Here is a 27,966-nt window from a genome sequence, read left to right as displayed (position 1 = left end):
CAGAGTTGTACCAGGATGGCAGGCAGCTGCTCGGCTGACACGTAACTAAAGTTAAAGGTGCTATGGAGGCCTCATCGGGTACTTGAGCTTTTATACTTTTTTCCCATAAGCTGCTTTGAATTGCATCGGGGAAAACAACAACCAAGAGAGGGGAGGAAACTACACACACACACGCCTTTGCAGGAGTGAAGTGAAGCAAATCTGGAGCGGTTACTTTGAAGTCGCTAATGGCTTTTGCATTGCTACAATAATGCATATGTCGGTGGATTTAAGCACTTTTTTTGAGTGCCTGGAAATGGTATAGGAGTGAGAGCTGTTGTTGTTGTTGTTGTTGTTGCAGTCGTCACTTTACAAGTTGAGTAGGGGAAGTTTTTCCAGCAGCAGAGACGGGGTTTTCTCGCTCGGACAGCGGGGAGGGGTCCAACATGGGTAGCGGGGTTTGCTCCCGGAGGCAGCGGAGGATCTTCCAGTGTCTCCTGCTGCTCACCGTGGTCTGCGGGATGATGTACGGGGGCATGATGTCCTACGAGATGCACACGCAGCTCAAGAGGACCGAGGCCACGGCGCTGAAGTACCAGCAGCACCAGGAGTCCCTGTCGGCGCAGCTCCAAGGTAAACAGAGACGGTGATTTTGCATGAGAAATGACACGCCAGACTCCCTTAAGAAAACTGTGATTTTAAGGTTGTAGTGGCGGTTGTGAGTTCATTACACATCTTAAAACAAATGTTATGATTTATAATGATTCAGTAGGAGCTGTAGTTCATTTCGGCTTCATGCAAACACCTCAAAGTATTATTACCAGAGGTGCAAGAAGTATTAAGTATGCATATTAGTTTAGTATGCTATTGCTTGTACACTTAATGTAAATAATATCCTACCTTTTAATTTTGTTAGCTTTAATTTGGCCATTCATAACGTTATTTGACTGTGTACTGATTGTTATCTTTCACTGTCAGTATGTATATATTTTACTTTTAGTACAGTTTTATTTTCTATTTTGACATGTCATTTTCTCAAATTGGGATCAATAAAGTTGATCTTATCTTATCTTAAGTAAAAGTAGAAGCACCAGATTGTAGTAATACTCTGTTACGAGTAAAAGTCCTGCATTCATAATATTACTCAAGTAAAAGTAAAAAAGTATTGGTATCTCAATATAATTAAAGCACCAAAAGTAAAAGTACTCATTATGCAGATTGGCCCATTTCAGAATAATATATATGATATGTTTTGATTATAATTATTGATGCATTAATGTGTTCATCAAAATTGGTAAAGGTGCAGCTAGTTTTAATTACTTTATTTACTGCTGGGAAGCATATGCATTAAATCCAGGTGTAGTTTAAGTGTTGATTTATATTGTTTATCATTAATCCAAATCTGCAAAGTAACTAAAGGTATTAATTAAATGCAGTCGAGTAAAAGTACTCAATTTACCTTTGAATTGTAGTGAAGTAGAAATACAAAGTAACATAAAAAGGAAATACTCAAGTAAAGTAGAAGTCCTTTTTTTGAACATAAGTATAGTACTTGAGTACTTTTTGTATACTGTAAAAGGTTTATTTGTTAAATGTCAAATCAAATGCAAAAATGACACAGTCTGTCTGCCATCTGATCTACTACGCTGTAACTACACCGTAAAGCCAGGCAGAGATTTGTCTTTGACCTTAGGTGGCCTAATCCCGTGATAAAGCAGGTTACATTCTGAGTAGATTGTAACCAGTGACAGACAGGTTCTTTTTAAAGCTGTAGTCGTACAGTAAAACTAGAATAAGACCCCACTCTACCCAGGAGTGGTTTACTGCTGACTGGAGGCTATGACACGCACACGCACACGCACACGCACACACCTGGTTGAAGTCCCTGTGTCCCCAGGCTCACCTCACCTGTATTCAAATGAGTGTACTTTAAAGGCATGAGGTCAACCAACACATCTGTTTGTGTCAGCCACAGCTGGAGGAAAAGAGGGCAGAACTGAGATTTAATACAAAGGCGTGACCATGTCTCGTACAGTAGTGTCTTTATGAAACTATTTAAAGGAGTATTATTATTGTCCGCATATTGAAGACAGTATTGTTAGCAATACATACACTTGTTGTAGCCATATTCTCCTTTTGTGGTGTTTTGCAAATACAGTACTTGAGTCTCGTGTTGACATACATTTATGATGTCAACAAACCAGATTTTGCAGTATTGCTAACTGATCCTAAACATAGTTAAACAGGCCCTATTATGCTTTTAAGGATTTTACCTTTCCTGTAGTGTTATATAAGTTGTAGTGCATGTAAATGGTCTGCAAAGGCAAACATTCCAAAGTTTCTCACCCACACACTCCCCCCACCCTGCCTGAAACACCTCCATTGGACTCCTTTGTTTTCTTCTGGAACATAATGACATCACTATGGAACACTCACGCTTCTATTGGCTAGCGCTCCAACACATTGTACGTGATAGGCTAAGGGGCGGGACATCTCTTGACGGTTGAACAATCACAACAGAGCCGGCCAGCTAACCAATCAGAGCAGACTGGGCTCTGGTTTCAGACAGAGGGTGAAAAGAGGTGCTGCAGCACAGGCAGTATGAGAAAAATAAAGAGCTTTTTGAACATTAAAGCACAGTAGAGGCACATAATACTAATATGAACCTTAAAAAAAGAAAATGTTAGCCTCTTGCTTTACTCTACGTAGGAAAAAACTGTCTTGTCCTGCAGTAACCTCACACATTAACTCCCTCCATATAAACACACTCCTCTGTGCCGACAGGATGTGAGGTTTGTGTCATGCCATTATGCCATGAGGTTAAAATGGACTGTGGGTGGAGAGCTTCATCTATCCAGGGGAAGGATTGTGACCGCATCTGGAGAGTCAAATAGTGTGTCAGGGTTTTGGTCAGACTGTTCATTTCATGCAACCTTTGATCCACCTACACAGCAGTCGTCTCTTCATACCATGCAGTTGCTTTTAGGCTTCTACTTATTATATTTGTAAAAGTCATAGTATACATACACATCCACAAAAGCCTTTGTTGTCATGTGAAGCACTCTGTGACCAATTACAACCCTTAATTTTTACTGATAGCTTTAGTGGTAGTGAGATGTGATGACTTAGCATTTTAGAACTTCCACATTTTTTTCACATGTTTGTGGTTAGATGCCTGAAATAATGTCTGTGGTTAACACCAGCTGGCGAGATTTTCACACTTTGTCCTTCAGCATAAAATACGTCAGTAAATACCCCACCGGTGACTGGCGAAGCTTCTACTGTATGTGTCATAAAGATTCTGCAATATACCGAAATCCAATGGGAAAAATGCATTGAATTGAAATCCCACTTCAATTGAATATTTCCCGAGCTAACAGCAAGTCTACCGTTTACACAAATGGCTCTTATTGCATTTTTTAAAAGCTTCAGAAAAAGCTTATCCATTCAAAAACTTGTGATGAAGTTGCTTCATCATTTGTAGACTTTGGTCACCACAATCTTACTTTCAATGTGAAATGATGGATTATTGGGTCAATCACAAAGCACAAGCCACTTGACATCCACTGCTGACTGTTGTTTGCTTTGTGTTTTGTGTCCTATATTTAGAGGTGGGCCATAGCTGGGGGGCTGTGAGTCAGACGTATTGATTCACTGTAGCCCACTACAACCACAGGCTGCCATTTGTCAGACATTTAAAAAGATCAACTGACACTTTGTGGTTTTACTTGCACTCAAACAAATGTGTGTCCCTTGTGATTTAATACCCCTTCACTCCCCCTTTACTAACACACACACACACACACACACACACACACACACACACACACACACACACACACACACACACACACACACACACACACACACACACACACACACACACACACACACACACACACACACACACACTCTGTCATCATGCAACACATTAATCAAATGCAATAATTGCAGCCTTCTCTACATGAGTGTGGTAATCCTTTTTCTCCAACACTGTTGTCGCCTGCTGTTTATCCTAATGAGTGCTATCAGTCTGCACGATTGAGAGGGAGATAACCTATTGCCATTATTTGGATGGAAATTGCAATTTGCGACATGTTTCACATTATTGGAGGGTTGATAATTTTGCATCATTATCATGGAAAAATATATTACATAATTATAGTGTGATTTTGTAATAAACACATTTGTTAAGTCTGTTGGAAAATCTGTGTATCATGGGATATCTGGTATTGTATCACATATTTTGCATTTAACAAATATTATGCTTCCTTCACTTTAAAAATTGCACTTACCATATTAGATAACATTTCCATTAAATGTGCAGCCCTAGTCTTAACAGATGGAATTGTTTAGTTTTACACGTAAAATACAGTAAATGCTATTATCCCTTGTACTTTCTGTGTTTGTTTAGTTTTTTTTTCTTCATATAAAGATTAACACTAAATCCCTCCTTTTGATTTGAATGTTTGTGACTAAGGCTTTCTTTGAGTTTGGGGTATCGAATGTCTAAATCTCTCTGCCCTGCAACTCTCACTCTCCTCCATTAGTTGGTTGAAAAGGAAGTGAGTTTCTTGCCATGTTCCCACCTGACTGAGCCGTGGAAACTCACACCACACAGCCTTTGTCTTCTGAGTAACCTTTTGTGTGTACAAAAAAAGAGGAAACTCCTAATGTGTGTGTAGTTTTATGCACAAGTATGACTTTACATGGTATACAGTTACCTGTGTGGTAAATGTAGAAAGAAGTATGAGGTAGTAAGAAAGTTGCAGGAATAACCCGGGAGGCGAGGAAGCCACACCATGTGTTCCCTTCCTGTCCCAATAGAGTGGTGCAGCTTTTCTCAAAACTAGCCAGGATCACTCCATCTACAATATCTAAAAAACTGGTTTCCTAACAATCCGTTTACACAAAATCAGTTTCATACAGCTTCTGGAAGCCCTGTAAGGTTTTTGGAAGTGAAGACACCGCCTTTTTTTCTGTCACAAATGACCTTTTTAATGAATGCAGATGTCAGAGATTTGCTCAAATCTTCTTTTGCCAGACTGAAGTGGAGCCTACAGATTTGATACAGTGGAATGTGACATCTTGATAAACAGATTTCTGCAGTAGGATGGTATATCTAATCGAATTCAGCCTCGCAGTGGTTTTATGCATATCTGTCTGATCATAAGATTTTTTTTGAAAGGGGACAGTGTCTGTTCTTTAACCCCAACAACATGTGGAGTGCCCAAGGGTAAAAGTAGGACTAGTGCTGTCAACGCTAAATTGTTATTCAAATGACACCAAGATATACAGTATCTACACATGAAGCACAATCCTGTTTTGTTAAATGTCTAAAATCCACAATGTGTCCACAAATAATTTAGCATTACATCCTAAATAAACCCGAATCCTTTTGACTAAGAAAACCTGCAGACCTGAATACAAGAAAATGATACAAATACATGTTCATATTATCATTGTATAGTTTGGAAAACAATATGTTAAACTTGAAATGATTATCAGACACTTAAATCAGCTGATAGACCTGCTGCCCTTACCAGTTTTCAGTGTTGACAATACACGGTTTTACAAGACTAGGCATTTGCCGCACCATAACGTCACATCATGATACTTTTTCAGAAGTAACATGTGACCTTCAGGTTAAATAACTGTAGAAATGTAATCCAAACAACTTCAAACAGTGGACTGACTGCATGAACCTCTCTGAGCTTAATCAGATGGACGTCCAGACACATGAGCTCAGGGAGGTTTTACTCTGCTGTTGGAGGCGCTGTACCCTCCTAGCAGTGAGAAGCGCCAAAGATGAGAACATGTTGCTCAGGCCACTCAAAACACACACACACACACACACACACACACACACACACACACACACACACACACACACACACACACACCCTCTCTCTCTCAAGGGGACGACATAATGTAGGCAAGCAGGGCAAACATCTACAAAGAGGCTGCATCTAAAAAAAGAAATTTAAATTGAATGTTCATTTGAATTATTAAAACCCACTTATAGTGCCACGAGGTATACTGTAGTCATGAATCCCATTTCATCCAGCAACTCAATGTGCATCAAATAAAAAACTTTATACAGACAAAACAGGACAAGGTCAAGAGAGGGAACTTTTTTTTTTTAAAGTTATGATAAAACTTCTCGTGCAACATGACATCAGAAACTACACCCTCTAAAACGAGTTGAATTAGACGTTCATTAAATGACACATTATGCTAATTTTAAGGTTCATATTAGTATTTAGTTCCTCTACTGTGACATGTCTCCATGCTTTAATGTTCAAAAAGGTCTTTATTTTTCTCATACTGCCTGTGCTGCAGTACCTCTTTTCACCCTCTGTCTGAAACCAGAGCCCAGTCTGCTCTGATTGGTTAGCTGGCCAGCTCTGTTGTGATTGGTCAACCAGTTGGAGATGTCCCGCCCCCTTGCCTATCACATACAATGTGTTGGAGCGCTAGCTAAAAGAAGCACAAGTGTTACAGAGTGATGTCACTTTTTTCCGGAAGTAAACAAAGGAGTCCAATGGAGGCGATTTTAGCCTTTTCTGACCATTTACATGCATCAAATCTCCAAAAGTATGATATGGCCCCTTTAATGAATAGACCAGTATACCTCAAAACAAGCAACAACATTCCCTGGAGCTTCTTTACCCACTTTCCTTATCTCGTTCAAACCTCAACGAGCATGTGAATGAACACTTATTGTCAGAGGGTTTCCCCCTCAGACGAAGCCTTTACCCTAATGTGTGGTTAAAGTGAATCAACAGAGCGAGAACAAGGCAGCTCTCTATGGCGCTGACCTTTACTGGCCCGCTGGTTTATGTGGAGGAGACTGAATTGGTTAGATCTGTCTGAGTTAGTGTGCACTGTGAATTCTATTAACACAGGCAAATTAGACTTTGTTTGAGGAGTCTTTGTGTGTGTGTGTTCACACTCCCTCCCATGTGTACACAAACAAAGGAGCCCAGTTTATTAAGAAGACAAGATTAGTTGTTGTTTCAATAAGGCACACTCTGTTGTATGAATGCTTCACGTAGTCTATTTTTCTGTCTATTTTGCCTATAATGATGCTTGTGGAGTAATGGATTACATGAAAGTAGCCTGCATAAAAAATGAAAGAACAATGTGGGCAGTAAGTCTACCTATAAGAAATTCATTTTGTAATCCTGCTAGTAATCCCCATTATTGCCGAAGTAATCAGATAACGTATTTTTTTGTATCCTGATTTTGTAATCCTGTTACATGTAATCCATTACTCCCCAAGCCTCGAGTAAATGCACTCACTTTGCTTTCCACCACTGGTTTATGTCACCATTAGTCACCACCTTATTACCGAGTCTGTGTCTCATTCTGTCTCTTAAAGTGTGTGTGTGTGTGTGTGTGTGTGTGTGTGTGTGTGTGTGTGTGTGTGTGTGTGTGTGTGTGTGTGTGTGTGTGTGTGTGTGTGTGTGTGTGTGTGTGTGTGTGTGTGTGTGTGTGTGTGTGTGTGTGTGTGGTGTGTGTGTGTGTGTGTGTGTGTGTGTGTGTGTGTGTGTGTGTGTGTGTGTGTGTGTGTGTGTGTGTGTGTGTGTGTGTGTGTGTGTGTGTGTGTGTGTGTGTGTGTCTTTCCCTGACTGTTTCTTTCCCTTCAGTTTCTCCTCATGTGTGTATTATCTTAACCCTATGAGTCCCTGTCTGTGTGAGCCTTCCTCTGTTTCACTCTGGATTTCTTGTATTTAGCTATTTCTTCTCAGTTTTGAAATCCTCATGAAATTATAAAGACGACAACGCGTATGTGCCAATGAATCTGTTGAGTTGCCACATCATCATTTAGACCTCCCACCCTGAGGGAGGGGGGTCTAAGAGAACATGTCAGAAACTGGAAGATTTTTTTTTTTAAGCTGCTTGAGTCAGATGACTGGCCACGACGAAGGATTACTGCCAGAATGGATTGTTTTTTTAAATGTAAATTTAAGTTGGTCCAACTATTGTGTACCTTTCTTAAAGAGGACATATTATGCTCATTTTCAGGTTCATATTTGTATTTTGTGCCTCTACCGGGAGACTGTGGCTCAGTGGGGAGTGTGCTGGACTTGGAATCAGGGGGTAGCAAGTTTGAGTCCAACTGCAGTCAGCATGTCGTTGTGTCCCTGGGCAAGACACTTCACCCCAAATTGCTCCTGTGGGGATTGTCCACAATACTGAATGTATGTAAGTCGCTTTGGATAAAAGCACAGTCACAAATGACATGTAATGTAATATACAAATGTAATGTACTGTGTCAGGCTTACATGCTTTAAAGTTCAAAAAGCTCTGGCCAGCTAACCAATCAGAGCAGACTGGGAAGAGTAAAGACATTTTTTAACATTAAAGCATGGAAACATGTCACAGTAGAGACACTAAAAAACTAATATGAACCCTTAGAAGAGCATAAAATGTCCTCTTTAATCAGGCAGCCCTACTATAATTATCCATTCTCATGATTGTACCACCGTGTTTGTGGCTGACAAAATCCACCAGGCACAGACGCAGCCTGAACCAAACTAGTTTTATCTGTAAATATGTTTTCCACCACCAGCCTTGTGAGGAATACCGCAGCTTCTTGCAGATGTAATGTCCTGTTATCACAGTCTGGTTGAATAAATATCACACCTGGCTCTTATATATACCTCATCCTCTTTTATGTCCACTTCCCTGAAACTGGTGTTTAGGAGTAGAGTGTTTGTGCTGCGTACATATTTGTTTTGTTTAAGTACCTTCCTGCAGGCACAAACAGAGTTCAAACTGCTCATTAAACCTTCTCTCTCCATTTCCCCCTCTTCATCTCTCCCCCCGCTATCTCTGTTTTTTCTTTATGTGCAGTGGTGTACGAGCATCGCTCCAGGTTGGAGAAGTCTCTTCAGAAGGAGAGGTTGGACCACAAAAAGGCCAAAGAAGGTGAGGAAAATCACATCTACGCTCAATTCTGACTTGGCTCACATCTCGATTAAGGTCACATTACATACATTAATGTACCTAAAGATTTATTTGAAAGGAAAACCTGCCTTTCAGTAAACTTATTCAGGCAGTAGCATATACACCAACACTGAAACACATGAGCACATACTACAGTTTACAGAAATTAAATCTGAGCTGACAGAAAATGCTCCGTTTTAGTTTAATACACACAGTTAAGCTCACACACTATTTTAAGAACATATAGGGTGTTTCTCAATGTTGAGGAAAGCTGCTCCAGAGCCACTATTTCAAGGATACTACGTCATCGAGTGCCGCCGAAGGACTGTTCCAATGTCCAGCATACTTGGAATTCTACCGAGGCCGGCGTACTTTGTTGCGGGAAATTTTGAGGCTGCACATGTGTAGACTCCGCGGTCTTAAATTCCCCACAATGCTTTGCGCACGGACCAATTTCCAAAATCTTTGGCGGAAAATGTAAGGCGGGGCCTCTCATATGACGCACACCTGCACACTTGCTAGCCTCTTCCATTCTTCGTTTTCCGAGGCTAGGAGGTATTCTTGCCTCGCTTCTGAAGGAACTCACTCGGAGGTACATGTGCTACCAAGCAAGCCTCCTCGACATTGAGAAACACCCATAGTTTCACCTACTGAATAAAAAAAGTGAGATAAGACGGTCCAGACCATTAAAAGAGTTTGTAAACCGGTAAAAGAAAGGTTTAAATAACAAAAAAAGCAAGCTTTATTAAAATCAAGCTGGTACAAAAAAACATGAGAAACATAACGAAAGAAAACAGCAAAAACAAAATGAAAAACAATACGGGAAGACTTGAGGAACAAGGTCAGCTAAACCAGGAGGGCACACAGGAGAACCAGGAATTAGACAGAGACAGGAAACAAGAACCGCACGGGGAAACATTGACAACAAACTGACCAGAGAACACAGGGGAGAGAGGCATATATACTCACAGGACTAATCACACTGACAAGACACAGCTGGAGCGGGCAGGCAAAACATAAAGGCAGCAGGTGAACACAATCATACAGAGTAGGGATCGACCGATATGGCTTTTTCAAGACCAATACCGATTATTAGTAATCAAGGAGACCGATAACCGATATTTGGAACCGATATACATTTGCAGTAAAATCAGAAAATTTTGGTGTCAAAATGTAGAATAACAGAACTTCTATGAAATGCCTTTTTATGTTTAATGAACTTTTCAACATCTTAAAACTGGTTTCCTCTCTGTGACCCTGAGTAAAGTAAATGAAGTACAAATAAAATAAAAACTACTAAAACTTGTTCTGAACTTCTGATATTTGAGTCTCACTCATTTAGTAGTCCCAATTCAGCAGCACCAGATTGTGGTGCAGAAAGCAGAGTTGCTGCGAGGCTCCACTAGCAGCCGTCCCAGTCGTCCCAGCGCGTCCCAGTTTCTCCGCTGCGAGACGCTGCCCACCCCCCTGTCCCTTTGTAACTGGGAAACTGATAGAATTGGATCATAAGATCGTGGTGTTTTTGCAACTTCGGCATAGGGGATTGGGATGTTTATTGAATTTCGGCTTTCAACTGATTTACCTTCGAAACACCGCTCACTGCTGCTGCTTGCTTCAGTCTGTGTCTGCGTTCTACTGCCTGTAATCTGAGAAGGTCCCGCCTCTCTGGCTGGCTGCAGCCCGGAAAATCTTCAGTGTTGATTGACACTTCAGTAATAGCCTATCAGATAGCGCTGTGGGCGGGACATTGCTTGTGAACAGTGGTGACTGCAGCCAGAGAAACGGCCGCATCAGAGCCAAAGTCGTATCGGCAATTTGATTTAAAAAAAGCTAATAAAGATAATCGGCCAGGCCGATAATCGGTCGACCCCTAATACAGAGACAGGAAGTAAAACACAAAGGTACAAAATACAAATATGAACCTGAACATTTGAATAATAGAGCCCCTTTAAGTATAAATGAAAATAAGTGTTTTGGTTTTTATGGAGACTACAGGACATCATAATGATTTGTATTTGAGTCTGCATCATGGTTTTAATTTAAAACAAGTTATTTATTAAGCATTATTTTCCATAACATTGATGAAAATGTACTAAAAATGGCTGTTTTTTGTCTTTTTAGATTATCTGGTTTATAAACTGGACACACAACAGTCACTGAACAAGGAGAAGGTATTTTTTTACACACAATTACCTCCTGTAATATGAGTATACATGTATATAATCATTAATAACTTACTTTTATATAAATGTCTCTTATCACCTAAATGTCTCTTATCACCTGTCTACTCACATTGCTTTGTTGAATACTGATGCTACTTTCGGCTATACTTCATCTCTTCACCATAATATTTTGTGAGAAAACACAATTATTTTTCATAACTTTTCTTGTTGTTTTTATGCTCTTACAGCAAGACCTCAACGGCAGATTCAATTCTCTACATGTCCAACATCAGATGCTAAAGGTATACATTATTATTACCCCTCATACACAAACACATTATAACACTTTCATTTACTCGTTTTTCTTTCTTCCTGTCACCTTTTGTATGAACACCATGTCTGACCTTGTCAAACCACATCCTTCCTCTCAATATCTATTTCATTAGTACAGAGTTTAAAAGCTAGTTGTTTGCTTCTTATCTTTGTGATAAGCTAAGCTAACAAGCTGCTGGTTGGTAGTCGTAAATTATGAGTAAAAATAATAATGACTTACTTAATATATGGCTGACTTTACTGAATTGAAACAATGATATGCATTGTGACCTTTTATTTCTGTTATTTTAAGTAGTTTTTAGCATGTGCAAAACAAGCATTTCATGATGAAAATCACTGAAAATATGGATACACAAAAAATATAGCTCATTCCCTCTCTGTCAGAACCAGCATGACGACCTGAGGAAGCAGTATTACGGTCTTCAGGAGCAGCACCAGGTTGAGGGCGACGACCACAACCGGCTGCTGGACGAACACAAAGAGCACTACGAGAAACTGAACCAGGCTAAAGAAGGAGAAATCACCCACCTCAAAGGTACGGACGGACGGTCACTCAGAGACGTTACGTTAGAGATAATGTGCAGAGAGGCGGTCAATAATGAAAAAAGAATACCGACATTACTTAAAATGACCGCAGCACTGATGGAGGTTTTCTGTAACTGTCCAAGTCTGTTCACATTTTATTTTATTTTAACCAGTCTTTAAACACAGCAAGAGCCCATACTGTGGTCCTGTCCTCTGTAATGTCCAGATTGACCAATCAGAATCGAGTATTCATCTACGCCATGTATTAAACACGTCTACTGAAATACATATTGGGACAAACAGAGTGTAACTTTCTGTAGTGTTGACCTCATTTAACACTCTTTGTCTCCATCTTGTGACCTAATACAACACTGCAGTAGTGCTTTATGTGCAGACTTTCAGATGAACACTATGTGATACATTTTGTTTTAACAGTATGTAGTTAAAACTGTCCTCTGATTTGAGCCTTATAGTTGGACATTTAAAAAGTCCTAATTGATATAAGATATTTTCTCTGAGCAGGAATATGAACTGGCAAGTGACAAAATAGAGAAAATAATCACCAGGGATTTGCATTATTTTTGTAAATGTTTTGATGAATATTGGGAAACGTTTTAAATAATGATCATGTTTATGAAGCAATATAATGAAAGATATAAGCACTTTAAACGTTGTGTGACTCATAGGGTTCAGAATGTTGTTCATTTAGAAATACTGACATTTTAGACAATTTAAAATAATTGTTTCTCTTAACTAACAAAGGCCATTTATATGACATTACATTGTACAGTTTATAATGTATTATGACTGCCTTTACCTTGGGAATTGTATTACTTCCCTTGAAGTAGCCAATGACCACTAAGAGCTACTTAAATGTGCATAATAATGCATAATAACAAATATTATTATTTATTATTAAATACAATTCCATTGTTGAGGTATACTAAAATACATTTATATTGTGCAATTTTCCAAACTCACATTGGTTTCTCATACAGCATCTCTGTATAGTATGTGTATTCACTCTCCGGAACCCAGCCTGAACACACACACACACCCGCAGCCTGGCTGGGAGTTTGTGTGTGTGCCCAGGCTGAGTTCCGCGGTGTCTCGCTGTCTCGCTGTCTCGCCAACCCCACACCAGTGAGCCAGCTCACACTGTCTGCTCCTCGCAGCAGCGAGCCTCGCAACGTCCCGCCGAGTGTGTGTGTGTGAGGAAGTCCACAGATTGGTCCAAACGTAACGGCTCCGCGGACGTTACGTTACGTCACTATACCCGAAATACGTCACTATACCCAAGAAGTAAACATTGGAAAAAGAGAAATCTCCAACGAGGCGTTCTGGGGCAGCATACACAGGTCTTTTCTGTGTTAGAGTTTTACTCGCTACAGGGTGTACTTTGAGGGTTTTTGACTCAGCAGACCGTTTACATGCATAAGAAGCTACATAACACACAAGGGGACGGGTAATAACCGGAAAAGCATGACATGGGACCTTTAAAACATTATAACAGTTCACAAGTATGGGATCTATAATGTACCATGTCAGTGAGTAATCTTTTAGTATAAATATACTTACTATACTTATTATTTAGTTATAAAATGCTTTACAATGTGTATACATATTGTTTTAAAGCATTATGAGGATTAACAAGTACTTATAATGATACAGTGCTACAGTATAAGCAGATTATATAGCATTATAATTACATATCCGAAAATGCTTCAGAATATTGATTTCCTTCATGTTTCCTGTTTGTGTTGTCAGATAATGTTTATAACCTGAGAGAAGAAAACAAACACCTGAGGAAAGCACACCACGACATTCACACACAGCTGCAGGATGCTCAGGTGAGACTAATCCTGTTTGGCTGTGAAATGTCAGCCTTTCTTAAAAGGGACATATTATGCAAAATCCACTTCTTCATGTCTCTTCTACATCAACATGTGTCCCCTCTGTGTAAAGAGGTTCTGAAAGTTTCAGGAAAAGAGATTCTCTCTCTTTTTGTCCTGATCCATTTATATAAAAACCTGTCTGAAAATGAGCTGATCAGATTTTGGCCACTTTATGATGTCATAACGATGTGTTGGCTTGTGTAACCATTAGCCAATCACCAACCAAGGTAACCCCCCCCCACCTTATCACCTGAATCTCCTCCTAGAGCACCATTGTGTTCTTTTTAACCAAATCTCTCTCAGAGGGGCGTGGGGAGGGGCTCCTTATTTTCATCTAAAGTAACAGACAGAGAATCAGCACTTTTGAAACAGGGCTGAAACAGAGGGGATTATGGGATGCTGCAATGATCTGTTAAACACTGCAGAGACATGTTTTGTATATATCTGAGAATTATAATATATTGATGAAAAACAGTATAATAGGGGACCTTTAAAGATAATTGTTTATGTGTGTGCAGGTTGTGCATGAGAACCTGAAGGCATCACACACACAGCTCGCACTGACACTGGATGACCACAAGAGTGCGCTGGCTTCAGCTCAGGTAGGACGAGTCTCATGTTTACTCCTCTCACTGAATAATAATGATAATAATAACAACAGCTGATTGATGCATAACGAGTCTGTTCTTACACAGCAGTGATGCAAATGTATTTGCTGGTGAAATCAAAGGTTTTGGAAAGATTTTGACAAACAGAGGATTTTTATTTCACATGAGAAAAGGTTTGTGTGATTTTCCTGAGCTACAGAGACAAGGGCGATCTTAATCAAGATCAGAATTAGAAAACTTTATTTATCCTGGGAAAAATTGGATTCTGTGACAGTTGAATTATATAAAATGTAAACAAAATAAAATATTTTTATAGTTATAAGAAAATAAAATTGCAATGAAAAGATCAAATACAAATAAAATACCATATAGATATAATTATTATTGAAGTAAAACATTTCAATTAAATAAAAAAATCATACAAAACATAAGAAATACAAATGTCAATACAAAATAAATTAAAAATATAGAAATATAAATAATAATCATTTCTATTTTTAAATAATACAAATATAAATAAAATGTGGAAAATATAAATTCAAATACGTATGTAAACATAACAAGTGAGAATGTGCAAACAAATGATAAAATAGGATATATTAATATAAGAAATAAGAGAATAATCTTAAATAAATGATCAAATACAATTTAAAAAGGATATAATCTAAAAGTTAAATACAGTGCATCCGGAAAGTATTCATACCCCTTCACTTTTTCCACATTTTGTTATGTTACAGCCTTATTTCAAAATTGATTAAATTCATTTGTTTTCTCAACATTCGAGACACAATACCCCATAATGACAAAGTGAAAACGTTTTAAAATAATTTTTGCAAATGAATAAAAAAAGAAAACTCAAATATCACATGTACATAAGTATTCACACCCTTTACTCAATACGTAGTTGAAGCACCTTTGGCAGCAATTACAGCCTCAAGTCTTCTTGAGTATGATGCTACACGCTTAGCACACCTATCTTTGGGCTGTTTCTCCCATTCTTCTTTGCAGATCGTCTCAAGCTCCATCAGTTTGGATGGGGAGCGTCGGTGCACAGCCATTTTCAGATCTCTCCAGAGATATTCAATCCGGTTCAAGTCTGGGCTCTGGCTGGGCCACTCAAGGACATTCACAGACTTGTCCCGAAGCCACTCCTTTGTTATCGTGGCTGTGTGCTCAGGGTCGTTGTCCTGTTGAAACCTTCGCCCCAGTCTGAGGTCCAGAGCGCTCTGGAGCAGGTATTCATCAAGGATCTCTCTGTACATTGCTGCATTCATCTTTCCCTTGATCCTGACTAGTCTCCCAGTTCCTGCCGCTGAAAAACCTCCCCACAGCATGATGCTGCCACCACCATGCTTCACTGTAGTGATGGTATTGGCCAGGTCTGGTTTCCTCCAGACATGATGCTTGGCATTCAGGCCAAAGAGATCCATTTTGGTTTCATCAAACCAGACCATTTGGTTTCTCATGGTCTGAGAGTCCTCTAGGAGGTGCTCCATGGGGGCTTTCATGTGCCTTTTACTGAGGAGTGGCTTCCTTCTGGCCACTCTACCAAAAAGGCCTGATTGGTGGAGTGCTGCAGAGATGGTTGTCCTTCTGGAAGGTTCTCCCATCTCCACAGAGGAACACTGGAGCTCTGTCAGAGTGACCATCGGGTTCTTGGTCACCTCTCTGACTAAGGTCCTTCTCCCCCGATGTTCAGTTTGGTTTGGGCGGCCAGCTTTAGGAAGAGCCCTGGTGGTTTCAAACATCTTCCATTCGCAAATAATGGAGACTGCTGTGCTCGTTGGGACCTTCAATGCTGCAGACATTTTTCTGTACCCTTCCCCAGATCTGTGCCTTGATACAATCCTGTCTCTGAGGTCTACAGACAATTCCTTGGACCTCATGACTTGGTTTGTGCTCTGATGTGCTGTCAACTGTGGGACCTCATATAGACATCCTTTCCAAGTCATGTCCAATCAATTTAGTTTACCACAGGTGGACTCCAATCAAGTTACAGAAACATTTCAAGGATGATCAGTGGAAACGGGATGCACTTGAGCTCAATTTTCAGTGTCAAAGCAAAGGGTGTGAATACTTATGTACATGTGATATTTCATTTGATTATTTTAACATGTTTGAAAAAAATTATTTAAAGACGTTTTCACTTTGTTATTAATGGGGTATTATGTGTGGAATATTGAGAAACAAAAGGAATTTAATCCATTTTTAAATAAGGCTGTAACATAACAAAATGTGAAAAAAGTTAAGGGGTGTGAATACTTTCCGGATGCACTGTATTTAAAAGATCTAGTAGAAAAATGAGCAACAGGCAGCATGCACACTTCTGGTCTAAAAGCAGGCGAGTCTCTGTCACTGCAGAACAGTTTGTCAATAATAACCTCATTAAATTCCTCTCAGCATCACCTCACCCTTTACTTTAACCTTCTCAATAAAACAGAACAAAATGTACATTGCAGCAGACTGTATGGTAGGGAGGAAAAATATATGTTGTTGGGTTATTATATCAGATGTCTGCTGTTTCTCCCTGAGACTGACCTCCGAATGGTTTATTGAATATACTCACTCTCTGCTCTCTGCTCTCTGCTCTCTGCTCTCTGCTCTCTGCTCTCTGCTCTCTGCTCTCGGTCTGCTGCAATTTTCAAATGTATTTTGAAGCCTGTCCTGCTTTCCATCAGTGCTTCTGGTCAAATGGGGTGGGTGCACACACACACACACACACACACACACACACACACACACACACACACACACACACACACACACACACACACACACACACACACACACACACACACACACACACACACACACACACACACACACACACACACACACACACACACACACACACACACACACAGGGTTTGGTTTAGTCCCGGCTGTCAGCCATTCAGGCAGAAAGATATATTGGACGGAGTAGAGCGAGATAAGGAGAGGAGGGGGGAATTTAGCAAGATTTGTTTTATCATTTCACCCTCAGGCCCCGGTGTATACAGTACAGCATGATGTCCTTTAATGATTTGAACTGGATACTCAATTTGAAATGTAATGTCTGTACTTGTGTGACAGTTGTCTATACTTATCATAAAAGGTATTAAAATGAAAACATTGTCACATTTATAGGATACTATATGTGTATCTGCCTTTAGGGCTTGGATTGAATGTACAACACTTCTCTTTTGGATTAGTGTCTTTTCTCTTTTAAAGGGTCCCAAGTTCACAAGTTTTTTTTCTTAATATAGAAAAATCCCACAGCATAACAGCATTTTCCCTTTCTGCCCACCTGTGTGTTTTGTTCTCTTCAGTCGCAGGTGAATGAATATCATCAGATGAGGGAGACCCTGAACAAAGCGGCAAGTGTGAGACAGCCTGAGGTAAACCCCGCCCCCCCCGCAGCCTCAAGCAGCCGCCGTGGCACCTGAACCCCACATTCAAGCAGCCCAGCAGGACTCGGTGCTGCAGCAGCCCCACAAAGAGGAGCCCGCACAGGGGGAGGAGCACCAGGACGCTGAGGCCAAGGTAGGGTGGGAGTCTTCAGGATCACTGTGTTAGATTAGATATAGCAGTGATTTTATAAAGAGGCGTACTACTGTAGTTATAAACAGAGATGGCAAAAGTACACACATCCTCGTGTTTAAAAATACTCTGGTAAGAGTAGAAGTACTGACTAAACTTCTTTACTCAAGTAACAGTAAAGAGGGCTTTGAAATGTACTTAAGTAAAAAGTACCCATAACTACCATCTGTTTTAAAGAGTACCTGACCTCCCTTTATATTAATAGAACAATAATGTCATTGTTAGCTAATGAATGTTTCCATGCTGAACAACGGCAACATGACAACGTTTTCATTGGTCCCTCTTCTTTAGAGAAGACCAGGAAATGATGGATACACGGATCGTGTTCAAATCAATAGGCACGCAATGACTCTAAATAATAATGATCACGCCACAAAACACACATTCAAACTAAAGGAACCAGCCTGTTTGGAAAATGTAAGAAGTAGAAAGTACAGGTATTTGTGTTCAAAATGTAAGAAGTAGAAAGTACAGCTATTTGTGTTAAAAATGTAAGAAGTCAAAGTAAAAAGTCGACAGAAAAATAAGTAGTGGAGTAAAGTACTGATACCAGAAAAATGTACTTAAAGGTGGGGTAGTTAAGTTTGAGAAACCGGCTCGAGATACATTTTTTGTTATATTCCATGGAATGCTCTTAACATCCCGATAGCAATGAATATCTTAAGTGCTTTGACAAAAGATCCATAGAAAAATGTCATCTGTGGAAGCCGTAGTACTGTAAAAAGCACGACCAATCATCTGAGCCGGCCCGGCTAAAATAACTGGATGGCCTACCTGCCTGTCAGCCTTCCATCTGTGCACAAACTTATCTCGTGCCCTCATTGGTCATGTGTGCGTTCGTGTGTGTTGGAGGAGGGGCTCTGTAAGGAAGTGGCAGATTTTTTCCGGCTGTGTATTTTCAAATTCTAGCGTACTCGAGCTGGTTTCTCCAAAATGACCTACCCCACCTTTAAGCACAGTAACGAAGTATTTGTACTCCACTACTTCCCACCTCTGGTTATAAACACACACATCTGACGCTTCCTCCTGTTGCTCTGTCCTCAGTTAACTCACAGCCCCTTGTCACAGAAGGAGGAGGACAGGGAGGGGGAGGCGGAGAGGAAGAGGGAGCTGGCGGAGGAGGAGATGGCTCAGGCCGGACAGCCTCAGAAGCTGGAGGAGGATCCCGACCAACCGCAGGAGGAGCAGCAGGAGGAAGAGGAGGAGCAGCCGGACGAGAACGCCCTGCAGCGAGACAGACGGCAGCCGGTCAGTTTAACATCAACTATACCATATCTATATGTACACCATATGTCTCAAATTACCAGCAACTCTATGTGTAATGAGGTCCAATGTCCTATATTCCAGGTTGCCATTATTACACAGGTGCGGGGTGAGAGTGATCTTTACGCAGATAAAAACAGATGAATTTTTACGGTCGTTGGTTTGGTATTTTTTGAAGAGTTTGTACAAAACCAAGGTTGATAAGTGAGTTGTAGTAGCTGTGAGCATCTAACAGCTGGTTGGATTAGTTTGCTCTCGTTCTTCCTGTCCCTTTCCGCGTCACCTATGAACGTATTTATACATCCTGTGCTGCTAATCCCCGCCACCAAGTGTTCAAAAATAATATTGCAGTATACATTTAAACTAAATAAACTGACATGCTAACAATAAACATAAATGGTTCCTACACTATGTGTCTGATTTGCTATTTTTTTATCTGTCTTCTCACAGAGTCCCCAGGCGGAGCTGCATCAGGAGGCCCACGCCCAGGTGGAGCGCGTGAAGTCGGCCTACGAGCAGCAGCAGGAGCAGCAGCGCCTGGAGGCTCAGCGGGCCAAGGAGCGCAGGCAGATCCAGCTGCGTCAGGGGGCCCTGCAGCTTCAGAGGGACAAGGTGCTGCAGGACAGGGAGCAGAGGCTGAAGCAGGAGCAGGAGAGAGAGCAGCTGCACCACAAGGAGGCCGACCGGAGGGAGCAGCTGCTGAGGGACGAGCAACACAGGTCAGAGGTCACAGCAGAGCAGGAGTCTATTCCATATTTTATTCCATTCCATTTCTATATAAATACTCTAATATGTTATATTTTTTAAATTATTTTAAATATTTTTCTAGTTCTCTATCTGTCTTTTTTTTTTTGCTTTACTTTTATGTATGCACCGTGACATCAAGTCAAATTCCCCGTACGTGTCAACCTACCTGGTGATAAACCTGATTCTGATTCTGATTCTGAAGAGTGGAGCACTGATGACGGATATTTGACCTCAGGAAGTTAGATTCATGAGATCCATTGGATTCTGGAATATTGCAGAATAGAAACTCTGTGTCAAACACACGTTTCAGGATAATATCCACATATTAACACCACTTTATAATTGTTTAAAGCGTAAATCAATTGAATGCAAGTAAAAAGCGTTAGCCTGTAAAGGAACTACATCACGGTCACATGGCTGCACATCATTAATCGGCAGGATAATCTTCACATAATAACAGCACTGTAAATGCAATCGCCAGAAGTAAAAAGCTAACATCCGGCTAAAGGAACTACATCACGGTCACATGGCTGCGCATCAAAGCCGCTAAGCTAAATGCGGCTAATGTTAAGCCTGATGACATTTAGTAGTTTATCAAGTCACTTTTTTATGACACCTAGAAGCTTCGGAGATTCACCAGTGGGGAATTTACTGATGTATTTCATGTCGTAGAACAAAACGGGAAAATCTCTTCTCTCTGTTTTGATGTAGGAAGAGGAACGAGTACGAGAATATGGACAATGATATCGTTCAAGGAGAAGACGTGCAGCACACTGATGATGAAGAAGGTGAGAGAGGAAGATTACCATTATAAAAAAACTTGTATATACTGAGTTTGTCAGTGCAATAGAGAATACAATATTTATATGTTATCACTGTATAAGCCGGAGGGCTGCATCTGCCAACTGCATTGAAGATTAGTTGATGAGTTGTTTGGTCTATAAAATGTAAGAAATAGTGAAAAAAGTCCAAGCTGATTACGTTTCCTGTTGTTTTGTTTTCTTAAACTCAAAGCTATTCATTCCAACATGGTGTTAAATTGAGGGAAAGCTGAACATCTCAATATTTGAGAGGATAAAAACTGCATTTTCTGCCATTTGTGCATCAAACTTCATTATTGGGAATAATCGACTATTGAAACAGTGTCGATTAATTTCCTGTCAACTGACTTATCCATTAGTCCATTTCATGATTTGTCTGTAATCAGAAGAGTTCTCAGTAGCAGCTGGTTTAGTGTGTGTGTGTGTGTGTGTGTGTGTGTGTGTGTGTGTGTGTGTGTGTGTGTGTGTGTGTGTGTGTGTGTGTGTGTGTGTGTGTGTGTGTGTGTGTGTGTGTGTGTGTGTGTGTGTGTGTGTGTGTGTGTGTGTGTGTGTGTGTGTGTGGTGTGTGTGTGTGTGTGTGTGTGTGTGTGTGTGTGTGTGTGTGTGTGTGTGTGTGTGTGTGTGTGTGTGTGTGTGTGTGTGTGTGTGTGTGTGTGTGTGTGTGTGTGTGTGTGTGTGTGTGTGTGTGTGTGTTTTTTATAACAGACACTACGATGTTACATGAGGAGGAGGAGGAGGAGAATCAGGAAGTGGATCACGACGTGCCTCCACATCAGGTGACTGTCTTTCCATCCCGCTCTTCGTCATCTCTCAACACACGTTTCCTCTTCATCATCTGTCCTTTCTACCCCTCCACTGTTAACATTCACACCAGGGTATCGCATGTCATATGTCCATTCAGCCGTCCATCCATTCTCCCCTAATATCCTCCCCTCATCCATCTTCCACTCATCTGTCAACAGTCCTCTGTTCAAGCTTCTGAATACCAGCCAGGCAATTAAAGAGGACATATTGTACTCATGTTCAGGGTCATATTAGTATTTTGTGCCTCTACTGTGATTCCAAATAGAAAAAAAGACCAGCAAAAACAGTAAATATATACCAATATCAAAAGTAGAACAAAATACCTAAAGAGGACATCAAAATTAGAATACTCTATAATATAAATATCTACTAAGAAAACGTCAATGCTTTTCCCCTGTTTTCAGCACACCTAGAGAACCAGTGCATTGTGGGTAGTTATGCTGGAGGTAGTGATGGTTCTTACTGATGTCCAGTGGTCTCCAGTCAGTGTAACACATGTCTCTTGTGCTGATTCCTCTGCTTTCTTGTTCTTTTCACTACCATGTGATTCACGATGCATGACACTGCACAATGTGGGGGGCATTTATCATTTGCACTGTGCAGGATTCCTTCAACCTGTGGATGAAGTAATGAAGTCATGTCATTGTTTTTAAACGTTGGATATCCTTTTATTGCGTACCTGGTTTCAGACGTTAACCACAAGACAGGTTTTCCTCTTCGAATCTAACTGGGCATCAGAGAAACTTCAGTTGTTTCAACCAGGCTGGATTAACAAGAGCCCCTTTGGGTCAAATGTGTTAATGTGATTAATCTGCGTTCTGCTGCAGGGTGCTGGTGATCTGCCCTCCGAGGACGACCCCAACAATCAGGGAGAAGACGAGTTCGAGGAGGCCGACGAAAATCAGGAGCCGCAGCAGCACAAGGTCGCAGGAGAGGAGGAGGAGGAGGTGGTGGTGGATGAGGAGGAAGAGGAGGAGGCGCCAGCCAATCACAAGCCTGACACACGACCGGGCCCCGGACCACCTGCTGTGGAGGAGGAGCTGGTGGTGAGTTAGGGACCAAACAGAAACTATAACAGATCTACTTGCATTTTTCCGACACTATTTATGATTTTTTTTTCTCCAATCTTAAAGGTGGGGTAGGTAATTTACTTCAGAAACACTTTTTGTTATATTCCATGGAATGCTCTTAACATCCCGATAGCAATGAATATATTAAATGCTTTGACAATAACTACATTAAAACATGTCATCTGTGGAAGCCGTGGCGCCGTAAAAAGCACGACCAATCATCTGAGCCGGCCCGGCTAAAATAACTGGATGGCCTACCTGCCTGTCAGCCTTCCATCTCGTGCACAAACTTATCTCGTGCCCTCATTGGTCATGTGCGCGTTCGTGTGTGTTGGAGGAGGGGCTCTGTAAGGAAGTCTGAAGGAAGGGGCAGATTTTTTTCAGCTGTGTACTTTCAAATTCTAGCGCACTCGAGCTGGTTTCTCCATTCTTACCTACCCTACCTTTAAGTGTATCTTTTTATATCTGAAGTATATTGTGTGCTGCACTTTCGGAGACTGGGACTATTCTGTAGCTACTTTGCATATGACAAAAAAAAAACGTTAAAACTTGAATCAAATACACAGGTTTCCCGGTCGAGTGCTGATATTGGTTACGATTAGAGTTTGGGAGGGAGACAGTGAGAGTTTAGGAACTTGAGAGGAAGTCACCACAGGATCTAGAAAATATAAGATCTTTATGTCGTGTTTTAACTTGTGTGTGTTCAGATCGCTGGAAACCCAGATCAACAGGAAGACACGCTTGACGACCAGTACCAGGAGGAAGTAGAGGACGAGGTGTGTATCTCTCATGCTCATTTTAACAACTTGAGTGAAGTTTAGGGATGCTAGTGTGGTGAAAATGTCCTTGTTTGTTCGACACTCTTTTTTCTGTTCTCACGGTCACAGCCTTTCTCCATGGAGATAATTACTCACCGTACACTTCCATTACGTGGGAGCAATGGCCCCTAAAAATGTGACATTTCTGAATTAAAATGATCTACCAGCTCATTAACTGAGATGTTAGAGAGGGCATGTGTGGAAGATAAATTCTGAATAAATATTGTGCTTGTGTTTTCAGTGATATACCTTGTTGTGATTACCTCTTTTTGAACATAATACAATAATACTACATATACAAGGGGGCAAAAACGGCATGCAGGACCCGACTTGCCATTGCAAAACAACACACATTGTTTATTTCTTATTAACTTATTCCTTGAATCATTTTCTTCTCTTGTTGTTGGTGTCCTGAAGGTTCAGGAGGACATAGCTGTAGGTCAGAAGAGAGAGGAGGAGGAGGAGGTGGAGGAGGAAGGAGAGGAACCGTATAATGAGGACAACTTAGAACAGGTGGGGTCTTCTTCTTTCTTTTTCCTCAATTCACTGTGTTTAACCCTTTTAATCTGAACCGGGAATGGCTCAAAGATTATTGAACATTTACTTTCACAGTGATGCTGTGTGTGTGTGTGTGTGTGTGTGTGTGTGTGTGTGTGTGTGTGTGTGTGTGTGTGTGTGTGTGTGATGTGTGTGTGTGTGTGTGTGTGTGTGTGTGTGTGTGTGTGTGTGTGTGTGTGTGTGTGTGTGTGTGTGTGTGTGTGTGTGGTGTGTGTGTGTGTGTGTGTGTGTGTGTGTGTGTGTGTGTGTGTGTGTGTGTGTGTGTGTGTGTGTGTGTGTGTGTGTGTGTGTGTGTGTGTGTGTGTGTGTGTGTGTGTGTGTGTGTGTTGTGTGTGTGTGTGTGTGTGTGTGTGTGTGTGTGTGTGTGTGTGTGTGTGTGTGTGTGTGTGTGTGTGTGTGTGTGTGTGTGTGTGTGTGTGTGTGTGTGTGTGACTTGAGCCTTGTCGCTGCCCGTCCTGGTAAATGAAGGAGATCAGGTGTAGAGTCTGTCCGGGTGTCGGGTCACCACCTTCATTTTCAACTTGTAGGAAGAGGAAATATGTCCGAATGAGAACACACACGTTGTTAAATGGATATGGTTCTCTAGGCTGGTCTTGATATTTCTTTCATATTTAATTTTTAGAATAATGTATTAATGTGCACTGTCCCTTTTTTAAAGAAATTATTGACTCTTAAAAAATAGGAACAATCTCTAGGATCTGTACTTCACGTCGATCCTCCACCTCTCAGCCACAGAGTGAACGCACTAATGTTTCTGTGTAATCTGAGCTCAGTGGAGCTCTCTCTTCATTCAGCTTCATTCATCCGCCGCTGCAGGCAGAGGTGTTTCAGTTCAGCCTCCGCACAATACACTGCTTCACTTTATATACAACAGAGTTAAAGTCCGGTGAGTTACAATCCTTTGGACCGGAGGCTTTGACAGGAAAAACGATTTGAAGGGAGGCTCAGTGAATGGAAGCAAAACATTTTTTAAGACTAGTTATTAAATTAAATGAAATTCAACTCCCAACTTTTTAATTTGGATATTAATGGAATTGTATTTATTCTTAATTCATTATATTATTCTATGTTTTATTGTTTTATTATTCTTTTATTCAAATTGTATTTTATTCTTGTTTTATTTATATTTTAATCTTATTTAAGTCTTATTTTTAATGTATTTTAATTGTATTCCTATTTATTCAAACATTTTTGTTACTTTTAATAAATATAGTTTGTTCTTATTCAGTCCAGTTGTTTTCTTAAGTGTTCGAAGAGGGGTATTCAGGTATTAGTATAGTTTAATTTAGTAGTTTAATTTACATTTGTGTTCTCTGTTTATGTTTTTGGATTGTAATAATAATAATAATAATGGGTTCCATTTATAAAGCACTTCATATTCAAATTCAAATCCCGAAGTGCTACAAGCAGTGAGCATGAACAGTATAAATAGACATGACACAACACGGTAGAATTAATAAAAAGCAATACAAATAAATAAATAAAAATAAAAGGGTGGTAAAAAGGTCTAGGCAAAGGCTCTTTTGAAGAGATGGGTTTTGAGGCCTTTTTTAAAAGCCTCCACGGTCTGTAAAGCACATTGTGTTGCCTTTTGTATAAATAAAGTTTGATTTGTAATTTCTTTCAGGATGAAGTAAAACATCAGGAGGGACCGAGACAGGAGGGCGGTCACAGGAAAGAGGCGGAACATAACGAGGAAGAGAACTACGAAGAGGAAGAGGACGACGTGGACGAGGACGGTCGGGACAAGGGAACCAATCGGAGGGCAGAGATGTGACGCAGACTTTAAACCAGTTGCAGTGCCTTTTTTTCCGGGTCTTTCTTTCTCTCGTTTCCCAAAGGAATACAAACACAGCCATCCGTTCGGAATTCCAATAAGGAAAATGTGGCTGTTGCGCCTGGAAGATGGGATGTTACTCCAAACACTGGGGGTGGAACTGAGCAGCTAACACTGTGGAAATGGACAGGCTTTGTGGAGCAGAACTGGGATGTATACTTTATATATATTTTTTATTCATTTGCTTTTCTGTCTACGCCTGATCGCCTGCCTGGTTTTCGAGGCAGAGAATGTATTTCCGTCATGTCCTGTCTTTGAATATTTGTAAAGAAAACAAAGATAAATTATGTTACCTGCATTTTATTTAGGTATGTTTTTATGAAAACAATCTTTGTAGATCTCACATTTGTATTTACAACTCACATTCCAATCGCTGTTATTTATTTTTGATCGCAACAACTCCGACAATCAGAAAAAAAGGGTGCAACATTTCTTTTTTATTTTCCTGACTGAACACTTTGTGTCATAAAGTACGGTGGCCGACAAGGGCCAACACGCTAGAACATCCCAAAACACTTCCATTAGGAGAAATGCGCTGAAGTTTGAGAAACGATGCGAAAAAACAAAACACATGCAAGTGACCAAACATCTTCACCGACTTGACGACACATGCGCAGTGTTTACTAAAAGCGCTGCAAGAAGCTCAAAACACAACGGAAACCAGGGGACACTAAAAAGTGATGCACACAGCTCGGACCGGAGCGCTTGGTGAAGTTCAGGGATTGTCAAATTGGCCAACTGTCACTGTTGTTGGAAAGTTACCTAAAATGTTTTATTGATGTTTTATTTGAACAATGTGATCGGATGATTCCTTCTGATATTATTGCAGAACTGCTGTAAGCTAGCTAGCTAATGTAGCTAACCTAGTCATTTCAAATATACTGACAAAAGTATATTAACTTACAATTAAGAAACAGACTAACTCTGCTAATTGGACAACTTTATAATCCCCAAATGTCAACAAGCTCTCCAGTCCCAGCTGTGTGCATCACTTTTTAGTGTCACAGTTTCCATTGAGCTTCCTACATTGTTTTGTTTATGCAGTGCTTTTTGTAAAAGCTGGACATAATAATTCCTTATATTTATTATAGCGCTTTTTCCATGCCCCAAAGCGCTTTACAGATACACATTACACATACATATCAGACATACATGTAATGGTCATGTACTGTGGACAATACCCACAGGAGCAAATTCAGGTGAAGTGTCTTGCCCAACGACACAACGGCTTTACAGACGCAGCGGCGGCGGGTTTCGCCCCCTTGCACAGACCACTGCGCCACACCGCCCATCTTCACACCTCAAAGTCATCGAGGCGCTTTACAAGTACACATTAATATCATACATGTACTGTGGACAATACCCACAGGAGCACATTCGGGTGAAGTGTCTTGCCCAAGGACACAACGGCCTGACGCAGTGGCGGTTTCGAACTGGAGTTCCCCAAACGCCCCCTTGATCTGATGACCAAACGCACAGCCCACTGCGCCACTCCGCCCCAATGTGTTTTCACATGTTTGGCACATTTGCCTTTTTTTATTTGCATCGTTTCTGAAGCTGCATCGCGTTCCCCCTAATGTACGTTTTTTGGGCGGTTGTAGGGCGTTTGCACCTTTCGGCTTTTACCAACGATATCAACGAAGCGAGATAACAGGAGTTTTTTTCACTGGATATTTCTGCAAAACGCCAGCCAAAAATACATTTCTTATGTGCTGAAAGAGTCACACTGACATGTGCCTTTTATTCTTGGAAACCTCAACTAGATCTTTTAATCATTTCACTATAGGAAAATCATTTCAACAGGATAGGAGAGATGAGAGATACGCAATTGATTTACTGCCAACTCTTTTAGTCTGCTGTACAATGTATAAGGAAACAAATGCTGAACATTTTTACATTATATTTGATACAAAAAAGTGTGATTTTGATTGTGTTGAACCATGTCTGCCACCTGAATGTGTGAAATAAAGAGGTCAAATGATTTTAAAAGTCATTGAGATTGTGTTGTGTGA

At 40.6% G+C, this 27,966-nt stretch overlaps 1 protein-coding gene across 1 annotated transcript; it reads left to right on the top strand.

Annotated features, from left to right (window-relative positions):
* On the top strand, positions 1 to 27,947 carry golim4a (golgi integral membrane protein 4a). The gene is given in 17 exon segments (XM_034114559.1): positions 1 to 612; positions 8,842 to 8,916; positions 11,056 to 11,105; positions 11,345 to 11,398; positions 11,814 to 11,964; positions 13,722 to 13,804; positions 14,368 to 14,451; positions 17,766 to 17,846; positions 17,848 to 17,979; positions 19,081 to 19,284; positions 19,750 to 20,018; positions 20,758 to 20,834; positions 21,573 to 21,643; positions 22,499 to 22,717; positions 23,449 to 23,517; positions 23,977 to 24,072; positions 25,745 to 27,947. Coding segments are annotated over 17 exon segments (2,052 nt in total). The 5' UTR covers positions 1 to 425; the 3' UTR covers positions 25,895 to 27,947.
* The last annotated feature ends 19 nt before the right edge of the window (positions 27,948 to 27,966 follow it).

Source organism: Trematomus bernacchii, unplaced genomic scaffold (assembly GCF_902827165.1).
Source record: "Trematomus bernacchii unplaced genomic scaffold, fTreBer1.1, whole genome shotgun sequence".
Taxonomy (NCBI): Eukaryota; Metazoa; Chordata; class Actinopteri; order Perciformes; family Nototheniidae; genus Trematomus; species Trematomus bernacchii.
Note: the sequence above shows the minus strand (reverse complement) of the source record. Positions and strands in the feature narration are given on the sequence as shown.